This window comes from Venturia canescens, chromosome 1 (genome assembly GCF_019457755.1).
Source record: "Venturia canescens isolate UGA chromosome 1, ASM1945775v1, whole genome shotgun sequence".
In the NCBI taxonomy this organism is placed as follows: domain Eukaryota; kingdom Metazoa; phylum Arthropoda; class Insecta; order Hymenoptera; family Ichneumonidae; genus Venturia; species Venturia canescens.
The window spans coordinates 25,234,179-25,259,050 of NC_057421.1; the positions used below are offsets into that span (position 1 = coordinate 25,234,179).

At 40.3% G+C, this 24,872-nt stretch overlaps 1 protein-coding gene and 2 long non-coding RNA genes across 4 annotated transcripts in view; 2 read left to right on the plus strand and 1 right to left on the minus strand.

Annotated features, from left to right (window-relative positions):
- LOC122419312 (uncharacterized) overlaps positions 1-7,232 on the plus strand; it is a 37,245-nt gene extending 30,013 nt beyond the window's left edge. Inside the window, exons 2-3 of the long non-coding RNA XR_006262869.1 lie at positions 4,876-4,984; positions 7,116-7,232. This is a non-coding gene — a long non-coding RNA (uncharacterized lncRNA). The remainder of the gene's footprint in view (positions 1-4,875; positions 4,985-7,115) is intronic.
- Positions 6,774-20,998, minus strand: org-1 (optomotor-blind-related-gene-1). The gene is made up of 4 exons (XM_043433748.1): positions 19,832-20,998; positions 14,590-14,918; positions 14,160-14,411; positions 6,774-7,659 (listed from the first exon to the last, which is right to left on the minus strand). Exons 1-4 carry the CDS (start codon positions 19,998-20,000, stop codon positions 7,129-7,131), a joined length of 1,281 nt encoding a protein of 426 aa, XP_043289683.1. The 5' UTR covers positions 20,001-20,998; the 3' UTR covers positions 6,774-7,128.
- LOC122419311 (uncharacterized) lies at positions 7,523-11,954 on the plus strand. Of its 2 annotated transcripts, XR_006262868.1 has the most exons (4): positions 7,523-7,652; positions 7,790-8,502; positions 8,741-8,905; positions 9,581-11,954. It is a non-coding gene; the product is annotated as an uncharacterized lncRNA (long non-coding RNA). The 2 variants fall into 2 exon arrangements; XR_006262867.1 differs by having other exon boundaries at positions 7,529-8,502.
- Positions 20,999-24,872: the final 3,874 nt, after the last annotated feature.

Genomic DNA, 24,872 nt, shown 5'->3' on the forward strand with positions numbered 1-24,872 from the left:
GCGGAGTCGTCATCCGAAGTAGCTAAACTCACGCTGTTATTATCCCGCAGAGTCTTGGCCATTACTTTTCTCATGGACCGGAACCATCGCTCTTTGAAACACGAGAAGTCTCTCGCTCGTCTTTCCATATCCATCGGTAGCGTTTCTATCGCCAATGTTCCATGCAGGACCGCCCGCGGTCGTGAGACCTCGCGATGAAATTTTCACGTCAATGAAACCACGAGTTTTATGCCATTCTTCTCACTGAACAGTCTCATTTTTTTGTTTTTTTTTGTTGGCGAATCCTTGTCAATGGAAACGTGCCACCGGTGAATTTTACGAGTGTCCAAAGACTACTCGGGTCGGCACAACGACGTTTAGTTACCTCGCTGCTGATACACGAGTGTGCGAGTGACTCGTAAATTTTTCATGCACTTCGTTACAACGAGAAATAATGATTATTCGACTCTTTTATTGAATTACGAAAAAGGAACAATTGGAAGAAAAAAATGACACTTTATTCAGGGGAATAAATGAATTTCGTCGTTCATTAGTGACTCTTGAAACCTTCGTGGAACTCAAAGTGCATCAAATTCAAAAAAACATCGTTCTTGACTGTTTTACCTTTCGGTAAACGTGTTCGCTGATGATACATGACTCTGGTTTTAATTGTGTTTGCATGATGATTCGAAAATCCCGGCGAAGGTTCTACCGCATGCGGAAATTCTACGAAACTGCACTCTAACACAGTCCATATTTTCTTACGATCACTACACACACATTTCTTGATGCATATACAACAAGTAGGCTGTATTTGGATGTACAGGGTGTCCAACCACGATCATCGAAATCGATTTTAATATTCAGGCGACGACGAAGAAGCGATTTCAAGTCTAAACGATGAAAAAAAAATAGAAAAATCCGGTTGAGAAATTTTTAACGTGAAAATAACCCCCCGCGATAGTCGCGCTATGGACTTTCTCACACTTTTTTTCAGGGCATAGGTTCACCTTTTTAAAAAATGGGTGAATAATCTAAATTTTTTTCTACTCGTCAAACAATTGATATACTTTAGAATAGTGGTCAAGAAATAAAACATAAATAAATAAATCATGGAAAAAAAAATTATTTTTTTCCGTCCGGCCGTGTAGTGTAAACTTTCTTTCACTGCGCGACTAAAATCGGTTGGTGGATACGCGTGATTCGGGTCGACTCGGCCGCTGTCCGGTAGTGTTCGGTGCTGCTGGAGGGGAGCGTAACATAGGAATTGGCTATGAGAATCATCACGCGACTAACGAACGTTGGCGGCGAAGTAGCCCGATAATCGGAAGGTTAAGTGCTCTACAAGATTAGTCCTTGAGGCTTTTTTTTCCTCTATCTCCAACCGTTTTGACAGTATTATCGGATAAAGTGTGGAGCTTCTCGAACTTTAATGATTTATCAGAATTCGATAATCCGCTGGTGAAATCGAACTTTCGGGGGGGCGCGCGCATCGATGGTGGGACACCCTGTGTATTTATACAATATTAAAACATGTATATATTGGTGTGTGTATATATCCGTAGTGACGCGTGAGAAGGAAAACAGGAGAAACGTGGCACCGAGACGAGTTTAGTCTGAGCGTGTGTGATACACTAGATAGATATTATTCCCTCGAGGAGCGGTGAGCTCGATGACGGATTAACGGCCTGTGGGAGCCCGGGAGAACGTTTGCACGAAGAACTTTCGGATCTTGGTTGATGTTTCTCGCCACGGAAATCCTAACTTCCAAATTAACACAACTGGACGAGCGAGATCTTCACATTATTCTCGAAGAGACGTGTGCGTGTGTGCGCACGGGTGTTTGTCACAGAGCGAGCGAGTGGGGTACGCAAAGATGCGTTTTCATTCTTGCGATTCATTTGTCGGTCTTTGATCCTCTCGCTCTGAAAAAAAGCCCTCGAGAAAGCGCGCCAAGTGTCGAGTCGCGCAGCACGCAATACGAGACTCGGGCTCCCCGAAAACCTACACATTTTGAAAAATTACGAGGACGATTTATCGACTCGAGGCTCCTTGCGTCCCCCTCGGTTCCTCCACATGGTTTTTCGCTCAATTCTCTCGAATTTCTCCTTCCTTCGCAATCCTTTTTTCCATCCCTCGCGAGCATACTCGTATCTCTGGTCTCCCTCATTTATTTTTCACCCTCGCACTTTACGACGAAGCGGTTTAAATTTTCGCGAATTCTTTACTGTAATTACGCTGACACGTGAGGATTTTTTTATTATTTTGTTTTCATTTCGCATGGCGGAGGAATCGGGCTCAAATATTTCGTGAGCGTGCTCGCGCAGTGTGTTCTAGGAAATGGATTTTTCGATTATCATTTCGTCGCGTTGTGTGAGAACGATTATTCGTTGACCGATATTTTTCAATACCCCGAGGCCCTTCAATCCAGTTGATTCACTCAAAACAACCTTCAAATGAATCGAACTGATAAATTTATTGAAAAACGAATCGCCGTGTTTCGCTGGGCGGCTGATTTCGACTCAATGGAAATCGTAAAATTTGGATAGCCAAAGAACTTCTCTACTTGGACAGAAATAAACGTACTGTACAAGCGAGAAGATATTCGAGAGCTGTCAGACTCTCGCAACGTTCTTTTTTGTCTTTGGGTGTCCTCGAGGCAATATTCACTGACCCTCGAGCTCGAAGAAAACGAGGGTGGCCCCCGGAGCTTGGTGAGAGTCTTAAATGCGTAATACCACACAAAGAGTGCAGTAACAGTGATATCCGTAGAGCGAAAACCGCAACGCAGCGAGACCCCCCAAACCCAAGCTTTTGTTTGGTCTCAGAAGTTCAGGATAAAACAGAAGATCCCAAATTCGTCGAATTTTTTTCATTCCCTTGTTCGCTCATTCGGAGAAACCCAATCACTCAATTTTTCTTCCGTTTTTTCTCGATATCGTTGCGACAGTTTAAGAGAAATTTGTGATTTTTAAAAAATTTCACAATGCCCAATCAAGTCCAACAAAAATAACAAAATATTTTATCGAAATCTGAAAATTAGTTGAATTTTTGAAAATTCGTATGAAAACGAAGATTCCATATTTGGCCACGGGGAATTTCGTTTGAAAAAATCGTAAATTTTTCGTTTTTTTACCAAGTCCGCCGATTTTCTATACGTTGAGCAACTTTTTCGAGCCCCCTCGCATCTTTGTTCCCTTGTAAAAGGGTTTTTACGTTTTTTTAATTATTCCTTTGCCTTTGTAACTTTGTCGTGGATGAAAAACGCGTGAGTTTTGAGTATCCGGGTCGAATGGCCCGTGGAGTTCGAGTGCACGGTTAGGTGAGCGCAATGTGCACCTTACAAAGATGAAAGAATACGATGAAAATGGTATTCGAGTACATGGAAGTGTTCGGGGCTTTACTGCCGGCGCCGTCACGCCGACGCTTCCTTCTCGCTCGCTTCACACGCCAAACACATTCAAACGCTTCTTTCTGTACAGCCTCGAAGGTTCCAAGCCCTTCTAAAGCGACTAAAATTCTCGTCGTTCAAGTATAAAAAGCTCTTGGAAAACCGTTACCCTTTTCCCTTATTTGGTGCGAACCTCAAATATTCTCGCGCGTAATCCCTGGCAAGGTGCGCGACGCGACCCGGCAATGTTTTTTTTAAGCAAAAGAAAAAGTTTGACGATTCAATCGGCAATTTTCGTGTCGGAAATTCCTGTTAAATCGAGACCGAAGTTCTGACGAAAATTATTCCAACCTCGTCATGAGAAGCTCCGGTTATTTCTGTTTGGAGAAAGCAAGAAAAACGTTTCGAAAAGTCCAAGCTGTAACCGATCCCTCAAAAGAGTATTTTTCGATTCTTCCGAAAAATGCACCGGCAGCAAAAGCACTGAAAAATGTGCCACAACGATTCCGATTACCGTTTTTATAAGAATAAAAACTCAGTGCCTGTGACAGAGCCCGAGATGCAGCGGGGAGTCGATATTCAATCCCGTCAATTTCGAGAATCGTGTACAAAGTGGGGGGTGCATTTTTCACCAAGTAAATCGTGTATAAAATAGGCATGCACGTGTTTCACTAATACGAGATAGCGATTTGCCAAAAGTCGTTAAGGCTCCTGGTGTCGTTGATGACCGCGGTATTAGTCGTTGTTCACTCGGTCCAGCCTTGTCGTCTTTCCAAAGGGGAACCCTAATATGTTTACACTGGGTCATTCTTCACGCTCGCATCAATCACTGCCACGCCGAGAAGACTCTCTTCGGAGCAGTGTATCTTTCTCGTCTGCTTTTCCTTCCTTCTTCACTTCCTCGTGCAGCTATTTCTATAAGGACGTCTCGCTCATTCACGCGCGCTTTCCATACCTTTCGTTTTTCTCCATTTTTAATTTCGAGCAGGACGTCCTTCGATTTTTTGTTTGGCCGACCCGTCACGCTTCGTTTTCACAAGGTTTCATTTTTCTCTTCATTTTTCTCATCGTTGCTCTTCAACATTTTATTTCGTCCCAAATTTTTCAATCGATTACGAAATCATGACGAAGGTCGCCAAATAAATCGGTCGAGGGAAACAATTCAAGTTCGACTCCACGGTACAGAAGTCTAAATATTAAGAAATTGATGAATTTTGGTGATAATGTTCTTCGACATCAAGTGCGCGAAAACACACATTTTTTCAAAATTTTATTCTACCTAGTTATCGAGTAATTGCGCATTAAAGCAGATTTCTTATGCCCGGAATGTATACCTATGTATATGGAAACGCTATGCTTATACGCGTGAACTTTAGTGATCAATTACTCGATAACTGTGTAGAAGAAAAATCTTAAAAAATGTGTATTGTCAAATTTGGCACCAAAGAATATGTTGACCAAATTTTATAAAATTCTGAACTTATTGAAATTTTTTATGTTTTTAGCGTGGTTTAGCGTGGCAACATTTTATCGCCTGTACCGAAACTCCTTAAGGATTGGAAAAGTCCCGGAGGGAGGAGGGAAAAATAATCTTACACCTCGTACATTTGATTGGTATATATAAATATATTTGTATTTATTTAGTCTCCTTATTTCAATTTGGTTTCTTTTTCAGAGATGTCCCATCACTGACGTTCTCTCTTTTCCTCTTTCTTTTTTTTGTACATACGCTTTAAAAGTATATCTAACAAGCAAAAGGCCACAGTGCGTGTACTCTCTCTCTTTCTTATAGTTTCTAAGGCATTACTCTTGTACTGTATAATTTATTAAGGCACTTAGCGTTCGCTAAGGGGGAGTTTTCGTCACAGTACGTTTGCATTCACTCGTCTCGGGGTTTTTCGACCGAGAATGGATCCGTTTAGGATCGTTTGGCATTTGAGACACCCCGTATAAATAGAAGCAAAGGTTCGGGCACAAATTCGTATGTGAATAAACGAGGACGAGTTACGCGAGCACAGATATTTCTTCGCGCCACACACTTTACTTCTACAAAAGGCACTTTGTTTCGCCATCGCTCTTCTTTAATACTTTTCCCTCCGCTTCGCACATAAGAGCTATTTGTTTAACGAACATTATTTTATTCCCAAAATATATTAATATATTTATCATCAGAAAGGCAGAACAAAAGCACGAAATTTTCTTGCGGCCTGATCAAAATCTCAATGAATTATTTTCGAGTGATTTTTACACCCGTGGTCACAGACTCAAGGCACTCGGTTCTCAAGCAATTGCGATTGTTTTTTGTATAAACTAATAAATTTGGTTTCCTCAATCGTTCATTGCGATTGAGGAACGAAAACTTGCCATTCACAGAGACGAAACAGTTGCAGGTTGGCCGTCGTCCCAGCATTTTCTTCAAAAGCATCTTCAGCATTTTCTTTCCAAAAATTCGTATACTTCGCGAAAACGATAAAATATCGTAATAACGATAGATCAATAAATTTATATGAAATAGATATATTATGAAACCGCTACGATCCGAATGACGCATTTCGCTCGCCGCCTTGACGTTCTGACAATAAATATGACTGTTCATTGGTTACTCGCGCAGCTCCTAAAGTACGTGTACTACTGAATTTAATTTGGCATCATTCTCTTTGGCAACGTCGATCAAAATGCAAGAACTTGCCCCACACGAAAATATGTCCTCGTCCGTTCTCATTTTGGTTTTATCTTTGGTCACCAACATCACAAATCTTTGCGACTGTGCACTGTGCAAATGTTAGTTGCTATATGAAACTAAATAAATGATTTCTTTCTATTTTTTGTTTCTCGAAATGACTGAATTCAGATGGTTCCTATTAGAGAGCATGAAATACTCGCACGAACGAAACCAGATCGAGAAACGAAAAAATCCGGTAAATAGAGCCTCGTGACTTTAATGAGCCTACGTAAAACTGATTTCCAGACACATTCGTTCAATACACGAGTGTATTTAGAGTGCCCCGTGAATATGACTCGATGAGGATTAAAATATTGAAAAAGTATGTGAAAATTCATTTTTCACGTTTGCACCACGACCCAGCGAAGTTTTTTCATGTCGTTTAGAAACTTTTTTGAGCAACTGTTGAAACGACGATATTTCGAAAAGTGTGGTAACTACATTTTTTGAATGTCGACTCATCAATTCTCTGGTTCATTATTTCGAGGTTTAGCTCTACCGGAAGTGGTTAGGATCGAAAATTTTCTTTCGCTTATCGTCGCTTTACGTTTCCTTTGCAAACAGTTTGCAACGTTGGAGTTCAACGAAATGAACGAAAAAAAGATTTAAAATTGTTTTTTTTTATTCCATGAATTATTGATGTGGCTTAAAAAATGACGAATTGGAATTTCGGCAGGGAAGAAAATTGGAGATTTACTGGAATTATTTGAGAGTTTTTTCACATCACTTCGTTGGACTCGAACGTTGGAAACCTCAGCGTCATTTGCAAAGAACTACGACACGTTTAACGAATATTCGAGTTCCCACCGATTAATTTATGCTCGATAAGCCTCATTTGCAATAATATTGATGCCCCGTCACAACAACATTCGATGATGTGGTTTACGATCATTCGTACATGCGAATGATTGAGAATAAAATAGAATCATTCAAACCCTCATAAATCGAGGTAAAACAGTAAAATAAGTTGATGCGGCGATGAAAATGTGTATCAATTTGAATTTCGTTTCCTTTTTGTCGCAGAATTATGTGGAAACTACCGTGGTCCGTAGAGGGGAGCTCCTGGATGTGCGTGATGAACTTGATAATGTCCAGGATTAGGATGACTAGTCTGATGGTGTCCGGGGTAAGACCAGGGGCCTGAATTTCCGTCGTAAAAACGATGATGATGATGTTGTTCCTGCGGAGGGTTTGGCAAACTTGAAGAGATGCTGGATATTCCTGTGGCGCTTGAGACGCCGATGGGATTGACATAATTGTTGATGCTGACGACCGGATTGTTGCTTCCGGTCGCAGGCCTCTTGGCCGGATTGTGGGTGACGGATGAACTCGGAGTTTCGCAATCGTCGGGCTCGCAGTCGCGAAAACCTTTCGCGAATGGATTGCTCGCGATCTTCAGTTGCGTTATGCGATGATTCTGGTAAGCTGTGACCGCAGTGAATCTCGTCTCGGTGAAAAAAAACGTTTTGAAATTTTCCGTACGTGGATCGGGAGCAGAACCTGGAGGCGATGGCGCCACCACTACGTGACAGCGCGGCTGATACCTGTGCATCGAATTTAGTATGATCTGAAATCAGATTGAAATCAAACGATTTTCTTTATGTTCAACTCTTGGATCGCCACCAATTTATTCTCATTTTTCAATCAATCGTTTGTCAATCATCATCGAACCGCGTAACATTGTGAAAAATTTTCAGTTACAGAACGCCCTTAAACTGCGCGGATCCCTGTAACTGGGCCTCGGGCTATGTCTCCGTTGAATCAACGAATATGGAGACTGGAAAAAATGAGTTTATCAATACTGGACAATTAATTTTATAAAAAATGAAAGAAAAATGATTCGATCGTAATTGCTTAGTCAGTTGAATTTTTGGGTCGTTTTATTTTTCAGTATTACCACCGATTGTTAACGAAGATCTACCGGAAACTGGCTGTATTGATAAGAACATGGGTCACGAGAAAAAGGAAGTTAGAACAGCAAATTAGTCAAGAAGGAGGAAAGGGAGAAGGAAGGAAAAGTGTGTGCGGAAGGGCGAAAGGCGATAGATCCGTCGTTGTGCAGTCGTAATGTCTTTACGGTGAAAAAATGTTGGAAAAAACGGAGGGGATGGAGGAAGATACGAGAGCACACGTGATACCGAATTCGAGAGTAAACGAAGGAAGAGAACACAACGGGGGGTATGAAGCGGTTGGCCATGTTTGACAGTCGGAAGAGCCCCGATGACTAATTAGTGTAAAAACTCAAAAACTCCCGACCCGACCCAACCGCAATCCGACACCCATGGATATGCAGCCGCATCTTCGTTTTCCAGCATCCGTATCACTTCTGCTTTCTTCCACATGTAAATCTCCAAGAAACACGCTCTGTTGTCCCGAGATCCGAGTTGCCGTGAATATATTTAAGTGACGGGTACGAAATCAACATTTTATTTTCAATCCTGTAGCAAAATCATTGAGTCGAGAAAAAAACACTCGCTTTGAAAATAATTCACTCGGACATTTATAAATATTGACGAACAAACTCCTGAAATTGAAAATAGTATAAAAAATCAGCTGCGGGCTGAAAAATTTTGGGAAAATATTCAATTTGCCAGTTTTTTGCTCGACGGATGAAGACTTTTTAACGATTTTCTTTTTTTGACTTCCAGATTGAATTATATTGCTGAGTTCATATTCGGCTCATTAACGAGTTGTGAAAAAATAGACTTATGAGAATAATGGAGCAGATTGCAAAATCTCGAAGGCACCTCCATCTGAAAAAATTCGTTCAGCCACTGTTCAACGAGTTTCTTCCAATCGTGCAACTTCCAATGGTAACATTTCAGCCTGAATTCTATACATTTGGCGATACTTCAAGTGGCAAGAGTTTCTAGCCTCGCCCTGTGAAGCTTGGTTTCTCAAGGAATTTTACGTCACTGTAACTGAACTTTTTATCCTGAGCGTTTCAAATTTAAGACGTTCTTCGACCAGCCCATTTCGCATTAATAGTTTCGCTACATTTTACCATCATTTTTGAATCTCCTAAGTTCCTCTTTATATATCCATCGATCCTTGTATTCTCAGATTCACTTATCCAATAATTCACTGCGGAGTGAATTTACTCCGCCATAAGATGTTTGAGAAACCATCAACTCGTTGGCGCATATACAAAAATAACATTTCCGCTCTTCTAATCATAAAATCGTCATAAAAGTTGCTCGACGATTAAACTACATTTGCTCCTTTTTCGAATAAGAATATCAACCAGTCTTTCTTGTTGAAAAATCTATGTTCATTGTGCCACAAACTCAAATTATATTCAAGGAAATTCTTTTCATCAGTTTTCAAAAGGTTCAGTAATTATTTATTATCAAGATAAAAAATATTCGTTCGGTACCAAAGAAACAAAACTGAACGGGTCTCCCAGACCCGGTCCGTGCGTAAAATGAGCAGTCATAATTTTGAGGTTCCGACTTTATTTTTAATTATTTGAATTACCCGTGTTTCAGAGAGTGTAAGAAAAACGGAGTGAAAGTAAAAGAGCGAAAAAGCCTGGAGAGAGCCTCGATATAATTCGGTCACAACAAAGGCGACCTGGCACAGTCAAAAAATCGGAGCGTCTCGGTGACCCAGAAGGGCGCTACAAAGTGTCAATTAAAAAGGAGCGAGGAGGCCATATAATTTTTGTGTACTAATGTTACGAGCGAGGAATGTCTCCGCGTGTAACTCAACACAGCGAAGAAAGGCGCGGGGTTGGTGCGCGACACACGCACTATTTGCTTCTTCCTTGCGCTGTCTCTCCGCGGAGTGCGTGTGCCTCCCTGTTTTTTGTCACGGCGTTTCACGGGTCGAATGACTTGGCCTTGCGTATGCCACATTTTTTAAAAGAACCGGCTAGAAAGACCGAATTAAAAAAAGCGTGGAGGGTCTTCGAACGTCTAAAAGGAGGAAGATCGATAGGAGAAAAACGAAGAAAAAAATGGAAAGTGGCCCGCCGACGGAGCTCGGGGTATAATCTACGAGCGCCGATTTGTAACTCGAACGGAGCATTTGGAATTCTGGAATTCCAGATGTTCGATAAAATTCGAGAAACTTTTATCGAGCTAAGAGATCTTTGGGAAAGTCCTATCGACGAAAAGTCGATTTTTGTAGCAGTGAAAACCCCATTTTTTAACAGACCACAAATTTTGAAATTATTCGCAATGCTCTCGATAAGCAAAATGTTAAAAAAACTGAAGAAACGAGTCGTTATTTTCGAATCAGGTTCCGGTCGAACTTCGTTAAAATTCGCTGAAAATAATTCGCTCGATTTCCAGCTGCTCTCTTTTTGGATCAATTCCATAACGATTGAATAAGAAAAATAGTGCCTTGAGCCATAAATTGGCACTAGTTCAAAAGTGTTTACACTCCAGAGTTACAATTTTTTTTCTCATGGCGAAAGAACTTCATATCTCTTGGGGTGTTTTGGTATCGTAACGTCACGACCACTCTTTGAAATCGGCCACAAATTCCTCTACGTAAACTCCTTTTTCTCCTCTCGGTCTTTACGACGTTTACATTTGCGTTCTTTATGGTACACATATAATGAGGATGGAAGGAGAAGGGCTCGCCACGACTCAAGGGCTTCCGCCTCTTGTGGAACAGAACCATGCGAGATTTACCAAATAAAATTTAACGTTGTATATACCTCGGGAACATCCAGAAAGCACGAGTCCATATTTTCAGCTTTTTTCAACCATTTTCTCTTCTTGGACTCTGTATATATTTACAGTTATGTGGTACCGATAAGTGATAGTCTCGGAATAAACCTTTCGATTGTATACGAGCACAAGTAAATTCCAAACGTCACATCATCGCCTCACTACAGGAGAACATAAATAGTTCAAATAACAATGTTTCATCTCATCGTAATTTAGACATCCTTAAGGCACAATCAAAGTATCTTTTGAGGGGCCCACAGATACTGGATTGACCTGTTTCACAGAGTGTGAAATTTTGAGAAATTTTTTTTTTCCATATTTCGATAGTCTAACTTTAAAAATAACATACTAAAATTTTAAATGAATGTTTCAAATAGTTTTTGAGCCTTCTAAAGAGTAGCCGCTCAGCGGTTAACCCCTTTTTTTTCGCAAAACTACATTTTTCAAATTTGCTGCAGTCGTAACTCGAAGACAAATCATTCGATTGTTTTGGTTTTTTTAACTTTTTTTTGTATATTTTTCTCCGTACAATGGCCCTCCGATTTTTTCATCGTTTGAAAAGTGTCAATTTGGCGGGCCAAAAATCATTCATTTTTCGAGCGAAATTCGACATTTTTTTTCAAAACTCTGCCATTTTGGTAAATTTCAATCTGAAAAAATAGCTTCGTTGACAAAACGATTGCAATTTTTTTTTGCCTATTTTTAAAAACCCTCGTGGATCTGTTTCGAAGTTTTCACGAATTGGAGAAAATTTGTCTACTACGAATAAAACGGGACACGCGTTGAATAAAAATTTTGATAAGTCGAAAAATGAGGGTGAGATCTTAAGGAGCGCTCCCGATACGAATCTCGTATATCACTAGAGCTGCGTTTCGGAAACTTGACTTATTCGTTGAATAAACGGGACTGACGAGCCGTGACTCCAAACGTCATAATATTTTAACACGGATTATGTGGCGCTGGAATATATATGAGGCATTTCACGCGTACTCAACCGCAACCCCAACCATTTTATATGTCACTGAAAAATCTTCGTAAAATATTGTCGAATAAAAACATGTTTATATCATTTTCCACATTCTTATACCGCCGCGTCCTTCAGAAATGATTTCTTCCTTCGAATTATCGGTTTGAACACTTCCGAATAATCCTAGGCCAATAAAATGTCGATCGATCAAGTTTTTATGTTTTGGAGTACTGTTTTTCACGTTGAAATATTAAGGAAGATCATGCGTACTCTTTTTGCTCTTTTGATGATCAAAGAAACGATTAAAATTTATTCTCACAATTATTAAAATTATATGTGTAACTTATTTTTTGGGATTGATCAATTTTTAATATAATGATGGCGGTTTAAATACTTTTGTAATAAAATCGCGTCTAGCAAACGTGACAATAGCCAATTTCTATTTATACGCGTATGCATATCGATATTTTAAACCAGCTGGCTCATGGTGTTGTCAAACCTTCCACTGTTTATGTCAACTAAGTGTTTTTCTTTCTCATTTCCAAGTGATTTTCACCGGTAACAAGGCTTTCTCAAGAAATCATTGATATCTGAAAACATTATATTTTCTTATTCTCCTTTTTGGCTCAAATCGTTGCACAGGAAGTGTGTGCCTGCCATAAGAGGCAATGCATGATCCTTCAAAAAATGTGATTTTCGTAAATTGCACGCTGTATATTTCTAGGATATTTCCAAATTTCAACTCCTAAAGTTGGAATTTTCTATCTCCATTAACAGACACTCCAAGAAAGTTGATTGGCGTAAAATTGTGAAAGTTGATACAGAAATTTCTTCCATTTGAGATGATCTGCGTGAAAAGATCCAAGGAAATGAAAATTGTGTTGAATGGCTCGTATACTCGAATGTATAACGATCGTTTTCTCTCTCTCCTTCTCTTTTCAAGTCTCGTAGATTTTTTTATTCTCTTTTCTGAGACACGAAATTTCTTTAAGGACGTATTGCCTCGTGAAACGATCTCGAGGCGGGTAAAAACAGTCTCGAAACACTTCGCGACTTTATTGCATATGTAACGTATACGTATAGAGAATTCTCCCACGGGCACGCGTGCTATTCTACCCTTATAATTTTCCTCGAGCATTCGGCCACGAGGTCTCATCTCGGTGTCTCGTATCTCAGGTCAATTAAGGGGAACTCGTCCGAAACGACAAACACGTGGAAGACGGAAACACGCTCGTCCGAGTCTTATATGCGATTTACGAAATGTCCCAGTGTGTCACAGCAGACATTCCGGACTACTTTATGCCATCTCAGGAAAAGTCTCGTACGACCAGCAAAGTCAAAACGGAATTCAAGAAACAACTGAGAAATATTTTCATTGCAATTTCTTTTCTAACCTTCCTTTGCTTCCAAGGGGCCAAATAATTTATCATTTTTCTCAACCTTTTTCGCTCATTTTATCGCGATTGCGAAAGCAGCTGTTTTCGAACGTTTTCTAAGAAATGAATTTAGCGGGGGAGCTAAAATTTGTTTACTTCGAGCTAATCTCTCTAAATCCTCAGTGAGCGAAAGGGAATATTCGTCTTCCATAAATTATGAAAAACAAAAAAATTGGTAAATGTTTACAATACCTTTGCTAAAATTGTACGTAACATTTTTTCAGCATTATTATCTGAAAAATGCTCCCGAAATTTTTGACAACGTGTAACATTAATGAAAAATTATATTACGATTAATTTTAAAAATGGGGAAGGTTAAAAAAACATAATTGCCTTTTTACAAACAAAATTTCAATTTCTTACCTACTGTAATCATTCGTTCTTTCAGTATTCATTGTTCCAAATCCAGACAACCTCTTTTCGTTATTTTCCTCACATTTAAAAAGAAAATGTTCAATAAAACGTTTACCTTCCCCCTCCCCAAAATTAATCGTGGTATCATTTTTTATCAATGAAAACGCACCGTACTTTTTAGCAAAAGTAACTATTGTAAATATTGACCGAAAAATGTTTTCTTATACCGCATCACACCGGTGTGTTGAAAATTTTGTTGAATCCAATGAAATTTAATTACATCGAAAGCTAAATAACAATTCATCGAAATAATCATTTCTATCGATCATACTGATTGGACTTTCAGTTATCGCATCGACTCGTCGCGCACCGTCTTTCGAATAATCCAATTGCCAAACGAAAATCGTCCACGATATCGGAGTCAACGAATTTACAAAATTCAACAAATTTTGCATCAATTCATTCGTACGTTTATCTACAGCTACACTCAAAATTTTCACGCCACTGTATATCTAAGTATCTTTTGAGCCCGAGAAACAAAATCGACACGAAAACTTGTTGAAATCGTCTACGAGAAAAACTTCGATACACGCGACGATGGAATAGACAAAAATGGCTCGATTTAACTCACGTGCCCATTGTCATCGAGCTGATTATTGGTCAGTTTGAGTTTGTCGAACGAGACCGGCTGTTTCATCCAGTGAGCACCGCTCGCTGGACTGTCAGGGTGCACGTGTATTCGAGGCGGTGACACCGGGTCTGCTCGTCCTGCGACCACCCATGCGCTGCTGTGGAAAGCGTATCTGTATCGCTTGTCGTCACATGGCACGAAATCCATGACCAAAAGATAGTCTGTGTTTGGATCCAATCCGAATAGTCGACACTTGAGAGAAAGAGGAAAAAAAAAGGTGGGATCGTGATGAAATTATTGGAATGAGATTTGAGAATAATGCGCGACATTTTATGGGAATTGTTGCTTCGTAGTTGATATCCTCTGGCGCATTTTATTCACGAGGAATGAATGTCGAAAGTTAATCGATTTAAAAAACCTTGAATTTTACCTGAAACGTAGGGAACATCCTGCGACCCGCTTTCGTGACGATCATTTCTGTCCCGAGCTGATGAAATTCTTCCCAAAGAGGTTTCGCCTCGAGTGCAGCGCCAGCACCAACGAGAGCGGGGTGGAGCGGTCGTTTCGGATTGTTTTCCTCGGGGGACGACGAGCTCGTGCCATCCTCGGGACGACGATGATTATTGTTGCTATCGTTTCGCGTGTCGATCGAGGAGGACGACGACGAAATCGCTGAAGACACTCGCGGCGAGAGAGACGTGTCCGGCACCAGACTCGGACTTCGCGAACGCTTTGCTCGCCCAGCGCTCTGTAGACATGCTTCGAGGGGGGGAGGGGGAAAAAATGGAGAAAATTGAAAACTACTTGTAACGCGAGTTGCCAAGAATTGAGAAAAACTCTTTTCAGCTGCACAAATTACTTCGTTTAATAACGAAATCCAGTTCACCTCGATCTTTAAATCAGAGCTTCACAGAAATATTTTCGGTTTCATTATCCTCGTTGAATAACACCGTCACTTGTGTGAAGCTACGTAATATAGTGCGTCGAATACCAGAAGTACGAAAGAGGGATAAAAATGTGTCGGAATAACAAAAGCTTGATCGTTGCTCGGTCGACACATTTTTAAGGAAGTTGAGGCTGTACAGTCCTTTTTTTTACCCAAAAGTTATGACCTGTACCTTTCAAAAGTTAGGCCAGTTTACAGTTTGGCAATGTTACATACACTTTAAAGAAATGTTGGGAAAAAAAAGACGAAAAACTGGTGAAGGCTCAGTCGAAAACACGAACGGTGACGATCCTAGCCTCAAAAAACTGCGCGGGAAACAGATTATTATTAATATAATCTCAGCAAATCTCCTAATAAATCTGAAAAAAATTGACATTGTTCGGCAAGCCTTGCTCATGTTGCCCAAAAAATTTCATATTTTTAGCATCATTTTTAACGGAGATATCACTGAATGTGTCTTGACTTCCATAAGATTACATGTTATTTGGCCCAAATTGTTATTGATTTTTCTCGGCAACGACGCTCCTAAACTGTCTGAAAATTTAACTGATTTTTTTTTTTACACTTCACTTTATAAGATGCAATCAGTTTAAAAGCGATGACACCATTTTCATTCTAATGCCTCAACTTCCTTGAGAGGATGGATCAGTCGGCATTCGCGATCGTGAGCGCGAAAGAGATAGCTGCAAATTTCGAAATCGAAATTCTTTGACACAGTTTAACCGATTAAAAAAAGGCCGCTGTCAGTCGATTTCTGCCGTCGTTCTGCGTAGGCTGACAGAGCCTTTTTTAAATCGATCAAACTGTGCAAAAGAATTTCGGTTTCGAAATTTCCAAGTGAGGTTAGTCGACTGATCCATGCTCTTAAAAATCATGTTAACGACTCCGGGCTTGAAAAGCTCTGTGCAAAGTACGCGAGTACATAAGCGGAGGACTCTCATAGTACGTCTTCGTTAAGGGCTTATAATAAATCAAGTGCACGCTGAATTGGTAAAACCGAGTAGAAGGTCCTAAACGACACTGCTCAAAAGTCAAGAGTCACGAGACATAAATCGCGTCGATGCGCTCCCTGGGCGGATAGTAAATGAACTAGTCAGATGTCCCCAAACGGGAGGTATCTTTTGAAAGTTTGACTTTTTTTTGTACCTCTTCGAGAAAATGAATAGGCGCAAGGCTCAGCGGTGCGAGCTTCGTCAGGTATAACTTCGCAACTTTTTTGTTTTGTCGTCTCGCTTCCACAGATCACCCTGCTCTTCAACGAGAATGCAATGAGACTGCAGCGAGTATCGGTGTTCTCGTTAAGTGCAACCCGGGGACGAGGGTACGACGCACACGCAAAACACAAACGAAACTCGGTCGCGGCTAATAAAAGAATTAAAAGAGAGACTCGCGGTTCTGGACCTGGGGCAAAGTTAAAATTACTCGCACGCCGATTCAGCTAAAACAACGTTCGAGACGATTTTTTTTCGGGAAACTGTCGTTGGGGAAAAAGGAACCGCGAGCTTTGCTTGAGATTTCTTCAAGGGAAAAATAGGTGGCGGGGAAGACAGTTATGAAATATATGAAAACTGGAGCCTACCGACGATTTGCATGTGAAAAGGAGACTGAAGTAATGATAATTTTGTGAAAATTTTTATTCGTTGGTTGAATCGAATGAAAAGAAGAAATTCGGAGAAGTAAAAGTTAAGTAAAACGCTCACGTGCGGAGTCTTCTTGAATTTCTAGCAATGGATAGTGAGATTTTTATAAATTATGCACGAAACGATTTTCTTAAGAAAATCTTGAAATTTACACAGAGCTTAAGGGTGAATGATACAAAAGTCGAAATAATTAGAAATTGATCAAATTTGGTGATAATGTTCTTCAACATCAAGTGCGAAAACACAAATTTTTTCAAAATTTTCTTCTGTTTAGTTATCGAGTAATTACGCATTAAAGCAGATTTCTTATGCCTGGAATGTATACCTATATATATGGAAACGCTATGCTTATACACGTGAACTTTAGTGATCAATTACTCGATAACTGTACAGAAGAAAAATCTTAAAAAATTTGTATTGTCAAATTTGGCACTAAAGAATATGTTCACCAAATTTTATAAAATTCTGATCATTTTGAATTTTTTTATGTTTTTAGCATGGTTTAGCATGGCAACATTGTATCGCCTGTGCAATATATCCTTAAATGGCTGGTCGACTGACACGCATATCAAATTTTACAAGGTTCATCTTATTTTTTATCGAGACTATTATTGAGACTTTAAATAATTTTTACATAACAATTCAGAAAAATTTTTACAAATCGTGAAAGAAGGTTATATTGAAGAAAAATAAAAGCCCGTAATTGTTTTGTAAAGTGATGAAAAATTCAAACGAAACGTGAGAAATGAAAGAAATCGAAAAATCGCGCTTGAAAACATTTTGGAAACCGATGCCCCGTTTTTATCATCTTATTTCTAACAACCAAATAAAATGAAAAGATTTTTGAGATAAACGCATTTAAATACGAAGAAAAATACACAGGGTTTATCTTTCCACACAGCGAATGAACGCTTCTTACGAAGCTCATGAAAAACGTACAGGATAATGCAATGAAACGTGCAATGAAGGTTTGGGAGAAAATTCGAGACGATCGTCTTCCCAGTAACAAAGATGAAGACTCAATGAAATGCTTATTTCAGCATTTTGTTTCTTCTTCGCTTGGATCATTGCTGCCATAGCCATTTTTCTTGATCCCTTTCCCTTTGCGATTTTTTGGATAAAAAACTGTGGTATTTTGGCGAGGGACGAATGAAATTCGGGATTCGGTCAGTGATGGATCCCCGTCGAGTCAATGATGGCTCGTAATTTCATTAGCCAAAAAAATAGGCTGAAAAAATGTATTTACAATTTCGAATGACAATGTCGACTCTGACATCAATTTAAAGTGATAGAATTTAGACTCTCATAAAATACGATCCTTCCGGCACGATCTATCTTAAATCATCTTTTGCTATTGATTGGAGAAAACTGATGAAGAGTGTCGCGTGTTGGTACCAAAGGAAAGTCGATATACGTGAAAATCGTGGAAGTTTCAATAAATCTCTCGACGATTCACCCAAAGATAATGCTCGTATTCTCATTCTCGTAAAAATCCATCAACGCATCGTTGGACGAAAGAACGTTTCGTCAGGTGTCTCAAAGTGACCATTCCTATAGGTGCGGTTTATAGAGTGAATAAAAGTCACATCAAAAAACGAAAGAGAGAGAGAGAGAAAAATAGCAGAAAATGCGTAAATGGAGTATCCTCGTAATACGAGCCTCGCTTTTTGGTCATTCAACTCTTCAGCACCCTGCACTACAAGAAAGATCTTGAACCCGGGAGCGATGAAGCAAACCAGAAGCGATGAAATTATCGAGCTCTGGGGCTTTCAACGGCTAGTTTAATCCAACAATTCTACTCCCCAACGATCGCGCATAGTACAGATTCAATACCAACTTCTCTGGGTCACCATTTTCATATATTATACACACCCTTAAGGAGGAGGGTGGATAGCGACGATACAATGTTGTCGTGCTAAACGATGCTAAATACATAAAAAATATCAAAATTATAAGAATTTCATTAAATTTGGTGGACGTATTCTTTAGTGCCAAATGTGACGATACAAATTTTTTAAGATTTTTCTTCTACACAGTTATCGAGTAATTGATCACTAAAGTTCACGTGTGCAAGAGAAAACGCTTTTAGACCAAGTTCAACGTACCGATTAAACTTATTGTTAGTAGATACGTATTCGAGCATATTTCATTAACGTGAAAATATATTTAAAATGATAGTTTTGCAAAACTATCAACCGATAGATGCAAATTTCCATGAGGACACATTTTCACAGGTGTTTCTCAAAGGATCATCTGTATTTTTTAACCGATTTTATTGCACTAGGTCTCATTTTGTTCCTCAACTGATCCTCTACGAATTCACCACGTAGATTTTCCTTTAAACTCATTCCTGAGAGAAATTATGAATGAAAAAGTTTTTTCACTTAATTAACAATTAGCTGCAACAGTGAAACGATCGAGTTAAAAAAACAGCTACATGGTGGATCCGTAGAGGACAGGTTGACCAACAAAATGAGACTTGTTGCAATAAAATTGATGAATAAACGCGGATAATTGTTTGAAAAATACCAGTGAAAATGTGTCAGCGTGGGAATTTGCATTTATCAGTTGATGCTTTTGCAAAACTAGCCTTTTTAATATTTTTACATCTTAATAAGATACGCTGTAATGCAAAACCACTAACAATACATTTAATCGGTGCGCTAAACTTGGTCTATAAGGGTTTTTAAAATTTAGCACTCGTTTGACTAGCATGCAGTACAGGAGTTACCTCAATGCGTAATTACTCGGTAACTGAGCAGAAGAAAATTGTGAAAAAAATGGTGTCTTCGCACTTGATGTTAAAGAACATTATCACCAAATTTCATAAATTTCTTATCATTTTGACGAATGTAGCCTCCCTCCTTATTAAAGACAAATTGGAAGAGTTCCCTGAGAATATTATCCTAACTAATTGAAAATGTGGATGGAAAAATGGGATGATCGATGAACTCGTAAAAAAAGGATTGTGCGATAAATTCCAAGGAAAGCACCATATTTTTGCCTCGCACTGTCAAGCTTTCGTGCACGACGAAAAGCAGAAATTTCAGCATATCCACCGAGCCTTATAAATCTTTTCTCCGTACCTTCCATTTGTTGCATCGGCGAAGGTAGAGCAGGCACTTGGTGCGGTTGTTGCTGATGATCGTGTGGATGGTTGCCATGAAGGTGTTGTTGGTGATGGTGGTGCGACGGCCATTGCTGGTAGCAGCAGTCCGTCGGTAAATCGTGTCTCGGATCGTGCTGTTGCATCATTTTGTTTCGAAAAATAAGTGGCGATCGAGCCGATGCATTCAAAACGAAAAATTCGTCCAAAGAGTTGCTTTACCGAACGCTCGTTTCTCCTGGAAGCGTTCAAGCTACTTTGGCGTGGGCGAAAGCATCGCGGACCTCGTCACTTTTTTTCTCAGCGCCTCGGACACTCCCCGCAAAAGTATTCATCCTCGGTGCGTGCTCCTACGTATTCGTTTCGAGGACACTTTTCTTCTCAACGCTCACGACCGCGCACTCAACTCGCAGCAATAACTTCGAGGGCAGTTCTGCCGGAAGCGAAAAAATATTAAAACGAAGAAGGAGATTCAACAAAAGCGATTTCCAGTGAGTTTTTCTCGTCGCTCGCGTTCACGTTTGTCACTGAGAAGCGCCGAGCAGACACCGGAAGGATACTCGCATAAGACGCCGGGAATGAAAACTCGTTTCGTTTTTATCGATGCACCGCACGAAAATCGTAAAAATGACGAATGTCCGTGTCACTGGCACTGGTAACGCGTAATCCTCGCAGCGTATCGTCGGCGAAAAATCGAGGGAGAATATTATTTTTGGGGTCAAAGTCGTAGGACAATGGGGTCTCAATGAACGCGAGTGAAAGAGTCGATCGGAGAGAAGGATGGAAGAATGCAACGGCCGCGGTCGTTGGGGTCTCCCGTCAAGTGCAATTTGTCCAAGCGCCCGTCGAGTTTGTACATCATCTCTGCAATATTTCTCCCTCGGTGAATTTCGGTGGATGGTGTACGGCGAGGGGAAAGCGAAGCGATAACGGGAGATGTTGTCACCTCGATCGGGATACGTCGACGGAATTGGCAAGGTCAAGTTTCAATGAAAAGAGGAAAACTTTGTTTCGATATCGCCGAGGCAAGTGCGCCGTGACGGAGGGCTTTAATCGAGCCGTCTCGACAAGGGTGCAAGAAACAACGACGAGGAGGAAGGAGACGATGGAACAACGAGGAGGTGGACGACGACGTACCGACGGACAGACGCTCACCACGCGAGTGACTGCCTCGAGCTCTTATCATCGGTCCATCAGTCTCTTTCTCCGCTTCCCTTCTCTCTCGCTCTCAAGCTCTTACGGCTTCTCGCTCGAATTCACATGTGTGGATCCACACAAATACGTGCGTGTGCACACACCAATAGTGTCGTTGTGTTCTCAGCCTCTTCTTCGCTCCACGCTAATTCTCCTCCCTCTCGAACCCTCCCATCTCTTTTCCTCCGCTCTCACTTTTCTATCAACAGCCCCTACTCGTCCTCCGCACACTGCGCCCTCTCACTCTCGCCTTTTGGCACTCGCGTCCGAGCGTCTTTTCCCTCAGTCGCGTCTCTGTATTCGCGCGTTAATTATCTTCCAGGCATGGGCCCAATCGACAGTCATTGGCCAGACGCACGTGCCACTGAAATCGTTGAAAACTGAAAAAATCCTCTCACGCAGGTTTTCAAGGTTTTTTTCGTACTCGCGATTTTCAATCTTTTGTTTTCGGACTCGACGAATGTTGCCGAACTCTCTAGTATTGTTACGAGCATAATAAAACATTTTGCAATAGTTTTTTTATATTTTGGGGATCACATCGAAAAATGATTCTTTCCACTCATTTTTATTAACACTCGCGCCGTACGTCGATGGCAGTTCAACATGTTTTTTCAATTTGCAAAAATTTCTCGTCACGCAAACCATCACGTTATTTTATTTCTTCCACCAGTTCGGAGTGTGCGGTCCGCGATTTTTATGGCTCCACGCGAAGCTTTGGAAAGAAAAAAATCGAGGTGAACGGACGAAACGTCATTGGAATTGGAAGTCGATCGAAGGTATCGATATTTTTCAATTCCACAGTGATTTTTCCCCCCGGAATCTAAGAATTCTGATCTGTCAATCCAAAAAAGCGACTAAACGCGCATCTTCAAGAATCTCTCACCGTCGAAACGTCATAAAAAATGAGTGCTCTGAGCAATCCCACGACTGAGAACGTAGCCCAGACTTTTTCCAACTTTTCATAGCGATTTCAAGCTTCATATTTCCTAGATTTTACAAACTAGATGAAAAAATCAAGTGAACATTTCTTCAAAATATTCATTGAGAATGATTCCAAGATTTGCTGAAGCTGCCAATCTCTGTAAGCTCAGAGTGAACACGCGACTATATAGGCTCGAGGAACATCTGGGTGTCTGAGATTCGCTCTCTTTTCGTGTGTCCTTTTTTCCACATGTACGAAGAACACCACGACGCTTGGTCTACATGTTCATTTGAATATTCATTCAAAAGTGTGCGAGAGACTCGAGCGAGGTGATGTCTCAATCTCAGTGCCAACTACGTGAAATATAGCTACACACGGACACAAACACAAACAAGAGATTTGAGCTGCTGCATAAGTGGTTGAAACGATGTACTTTTTACCACCCAACACGAAACAAAAACTTGAACGCCCAATGGCCATCGCAACTTTCCCTACCATAACCTCACTTGACTCGTTCCTCAGCTGCGCGAGCTTTCGAAAATTCTCAGTGGCAGAGGCAACCAGAGAGAGGGTCAAATCTAGGAGTGGTTTGTCGAAGAACCTCCTACGTTCAACACCCACGCATATAACCCATGCAATCTCATACATTTTACGCCGTACATCTACAGTTATATGGACCGATGCACGTGCACGTAGTTTAGGCACGTATACGCGTTCATAGAGGACATGTAAATGTGCACAACGAACTCGAAGCTTCCGTGTATTTGTACGAGGAGTGAACATAAGTTTTGGCAAAACTTTCGAGTCGTTTGGCTCGGTGCCCCGCGTATGATCTTCGTGTTTCTGTTCCTCGCCCTCGTCCGTCTCGGATCACGAGAGGCGGAGCTCATCGATCGAGAAGCGAATTGACAATCGTCTCACTTGCTGGCTGATTCAGATTTGACATGAATTTTTATCTCATTCGGTGACAGTAATTTTTGGTACTTTGGTCTGTGCGAACACGAGGCAGCGAGGAAGTAAGGTTTCTCGTTGTGCCGGAGACTCGAAATGCGTGTAAGTTTTTATAATTTTTTATGATACCGCTTGAAGCTTGAAATTTCAGATTTTTCTTAATAGCCATCAAACTGGGCTTTCAATCTATTTTTTCAAGATTGTCATTTCTCGAAATGATTTTATTCATTTTTTCAGCGATATTGAGGCGCACTTCCGGTGTCGCGCGGTTGCTTATAATTACGACAAGGATTTTCAGCGAAATGGCAGCTTTTGTCTAAATTTGTGATCCATGAGTTGTCAAATTCACGATTAAATGCGAATACTTCCAGCTGAGAAAAAATTCAAGTTTCGATGAGCAATAAAAAAGAATAAACAAAGAAAAAATGTTGAGGAGTTTTCAATGATAATCAGCCGACATGTACGACGCGAAGTTATTTGGCTCTTGGCTTCGTAGCCAAAAGAAGGGCGGGTTCGCTCTTTTGGCGCGCGAAACTCTCGGCCCAACAAATTAGTAGACATCGGCACGAAACTGCCACGATTTCCACCTCCTTGCCTCCCCCTCCCTTCTGCGCGTCGCATACTTTCGAACATGGTTTCAAAGTTGTCTTTTTCGCTTCTGTTCTCTGCGTGGAAACGCAGCCACAACTCTACACACCAGCCTTCGTATACATCCCTTGTTCGTACGATTCATTTTTTCTTCTGCTTATTTTTCGTTTTTTATTTTCCACCGCATATCCCACGCAATCCAAGCGCTCCCCGAAAGTCTGACTAATTCGTCCGATTTATTTCTAAACGAGTGACAAACGCAACCAGATGCTCACTTTTTTATTTCAGTTTTTTTTCTCATGTGATAAACATATGACAGTGCGAAAGCGATAATGCCCCTGCAAGGCATCGAAGGGAATAATCGACCGGGGGCAGCCACGTGTTCGCCTCGTTACTTCTCATTCACGAATATTTTGCCAAAACTTATGATTACCATTATTTAGTATGCACATCTTGCCACAAGAGTTTACTGTTGTATATAACAGTCAAAGAGTATCGAGCCTTTATATATTAATGCCGATGGAAGAATTTTTTATCGATTTAAAAAATTTTTTTATTCCACATGATTTTAGTTAGTTTAAGATGATGGATCAGTCGGTAATCACAACCGTGAGTGCGAGAGATAGCTGCAAATTTTGAAAACGAAATTTTTCCACATCGTTCGTCTGATCGAAAAAATAAAAATGTCATCGGATTTTTGCGATCGTGATGCGTACGATGACATTTTTATTAATTTAATCGGACGAACGATGTCAAAGAGGTTCAATTTCAAAAATTCGAGGTGTGATTACCGACTGATCCATCATCTTAACATTCTGTTCCGTGAATAAAAAACAAAAAAACAATTGGTGCTAAGTCTGTATGCGGAAAATGTACGGCTAAGGGTTATGTGTTAAAATGTAAAACAATAAATGAGACTGATAAATTCCATTAAGGAGGGTGGCTACGTTCGTCAAATTGATAAGAAATTGATCAAATTTGGTGATAATGTTCTTCAACATCAAGTGCGAAGATACAATTTTTTTCAAAATTTTCTTCTGCTTAGTTATCGAGTAATTACGCATTAAAGCAGATTTCTTATGCCCGGAATGTATACCTATATATATGGAAACGCTATGCTTATACACGTGAACTTTGGTGATCAATTACTCGATAACTGTACAGAAGAAAAATCTTAAAAAATTTGTATTGTCAAATTTAACTCTAAAGAATATGTTCACCAAATTTTATTAAATTCTTATCATTTTGAAATTTTTAATGTATTTTACATGGTTTAGCATGGCAACATTCTTAAAAAGGAGGGTGGTTTAGCAAGCCACCCTCCTTAAATTCATTCATGGCAATCAAACAGAGAGAAAATCTGCTT

Bases quoted from the DNA above. Each gene is read 5' to 3' on its own strand.
- org-1 (XM_043433748.1), bottom strand. From the start codon at position 20,000: ATGATGCAACAGCACGATCCGAGACACGATTTACCGACGGACTGCTGC. The intron at 14,919-19,831 runs GTACGGAGAAAA...CCCCCCTCGAAG, and splicing joins GCCGATGCAACAAATGGAAG to CATGTCTACAGAGCGCTGGG. The intron at 14,412-14,589 runs GTAAAATTCAAG...CTTTCTCTCAAG, and splicing joins GGATGTTCCCTACGTTTCAG to TGTCGACTATTCGGATTGGA.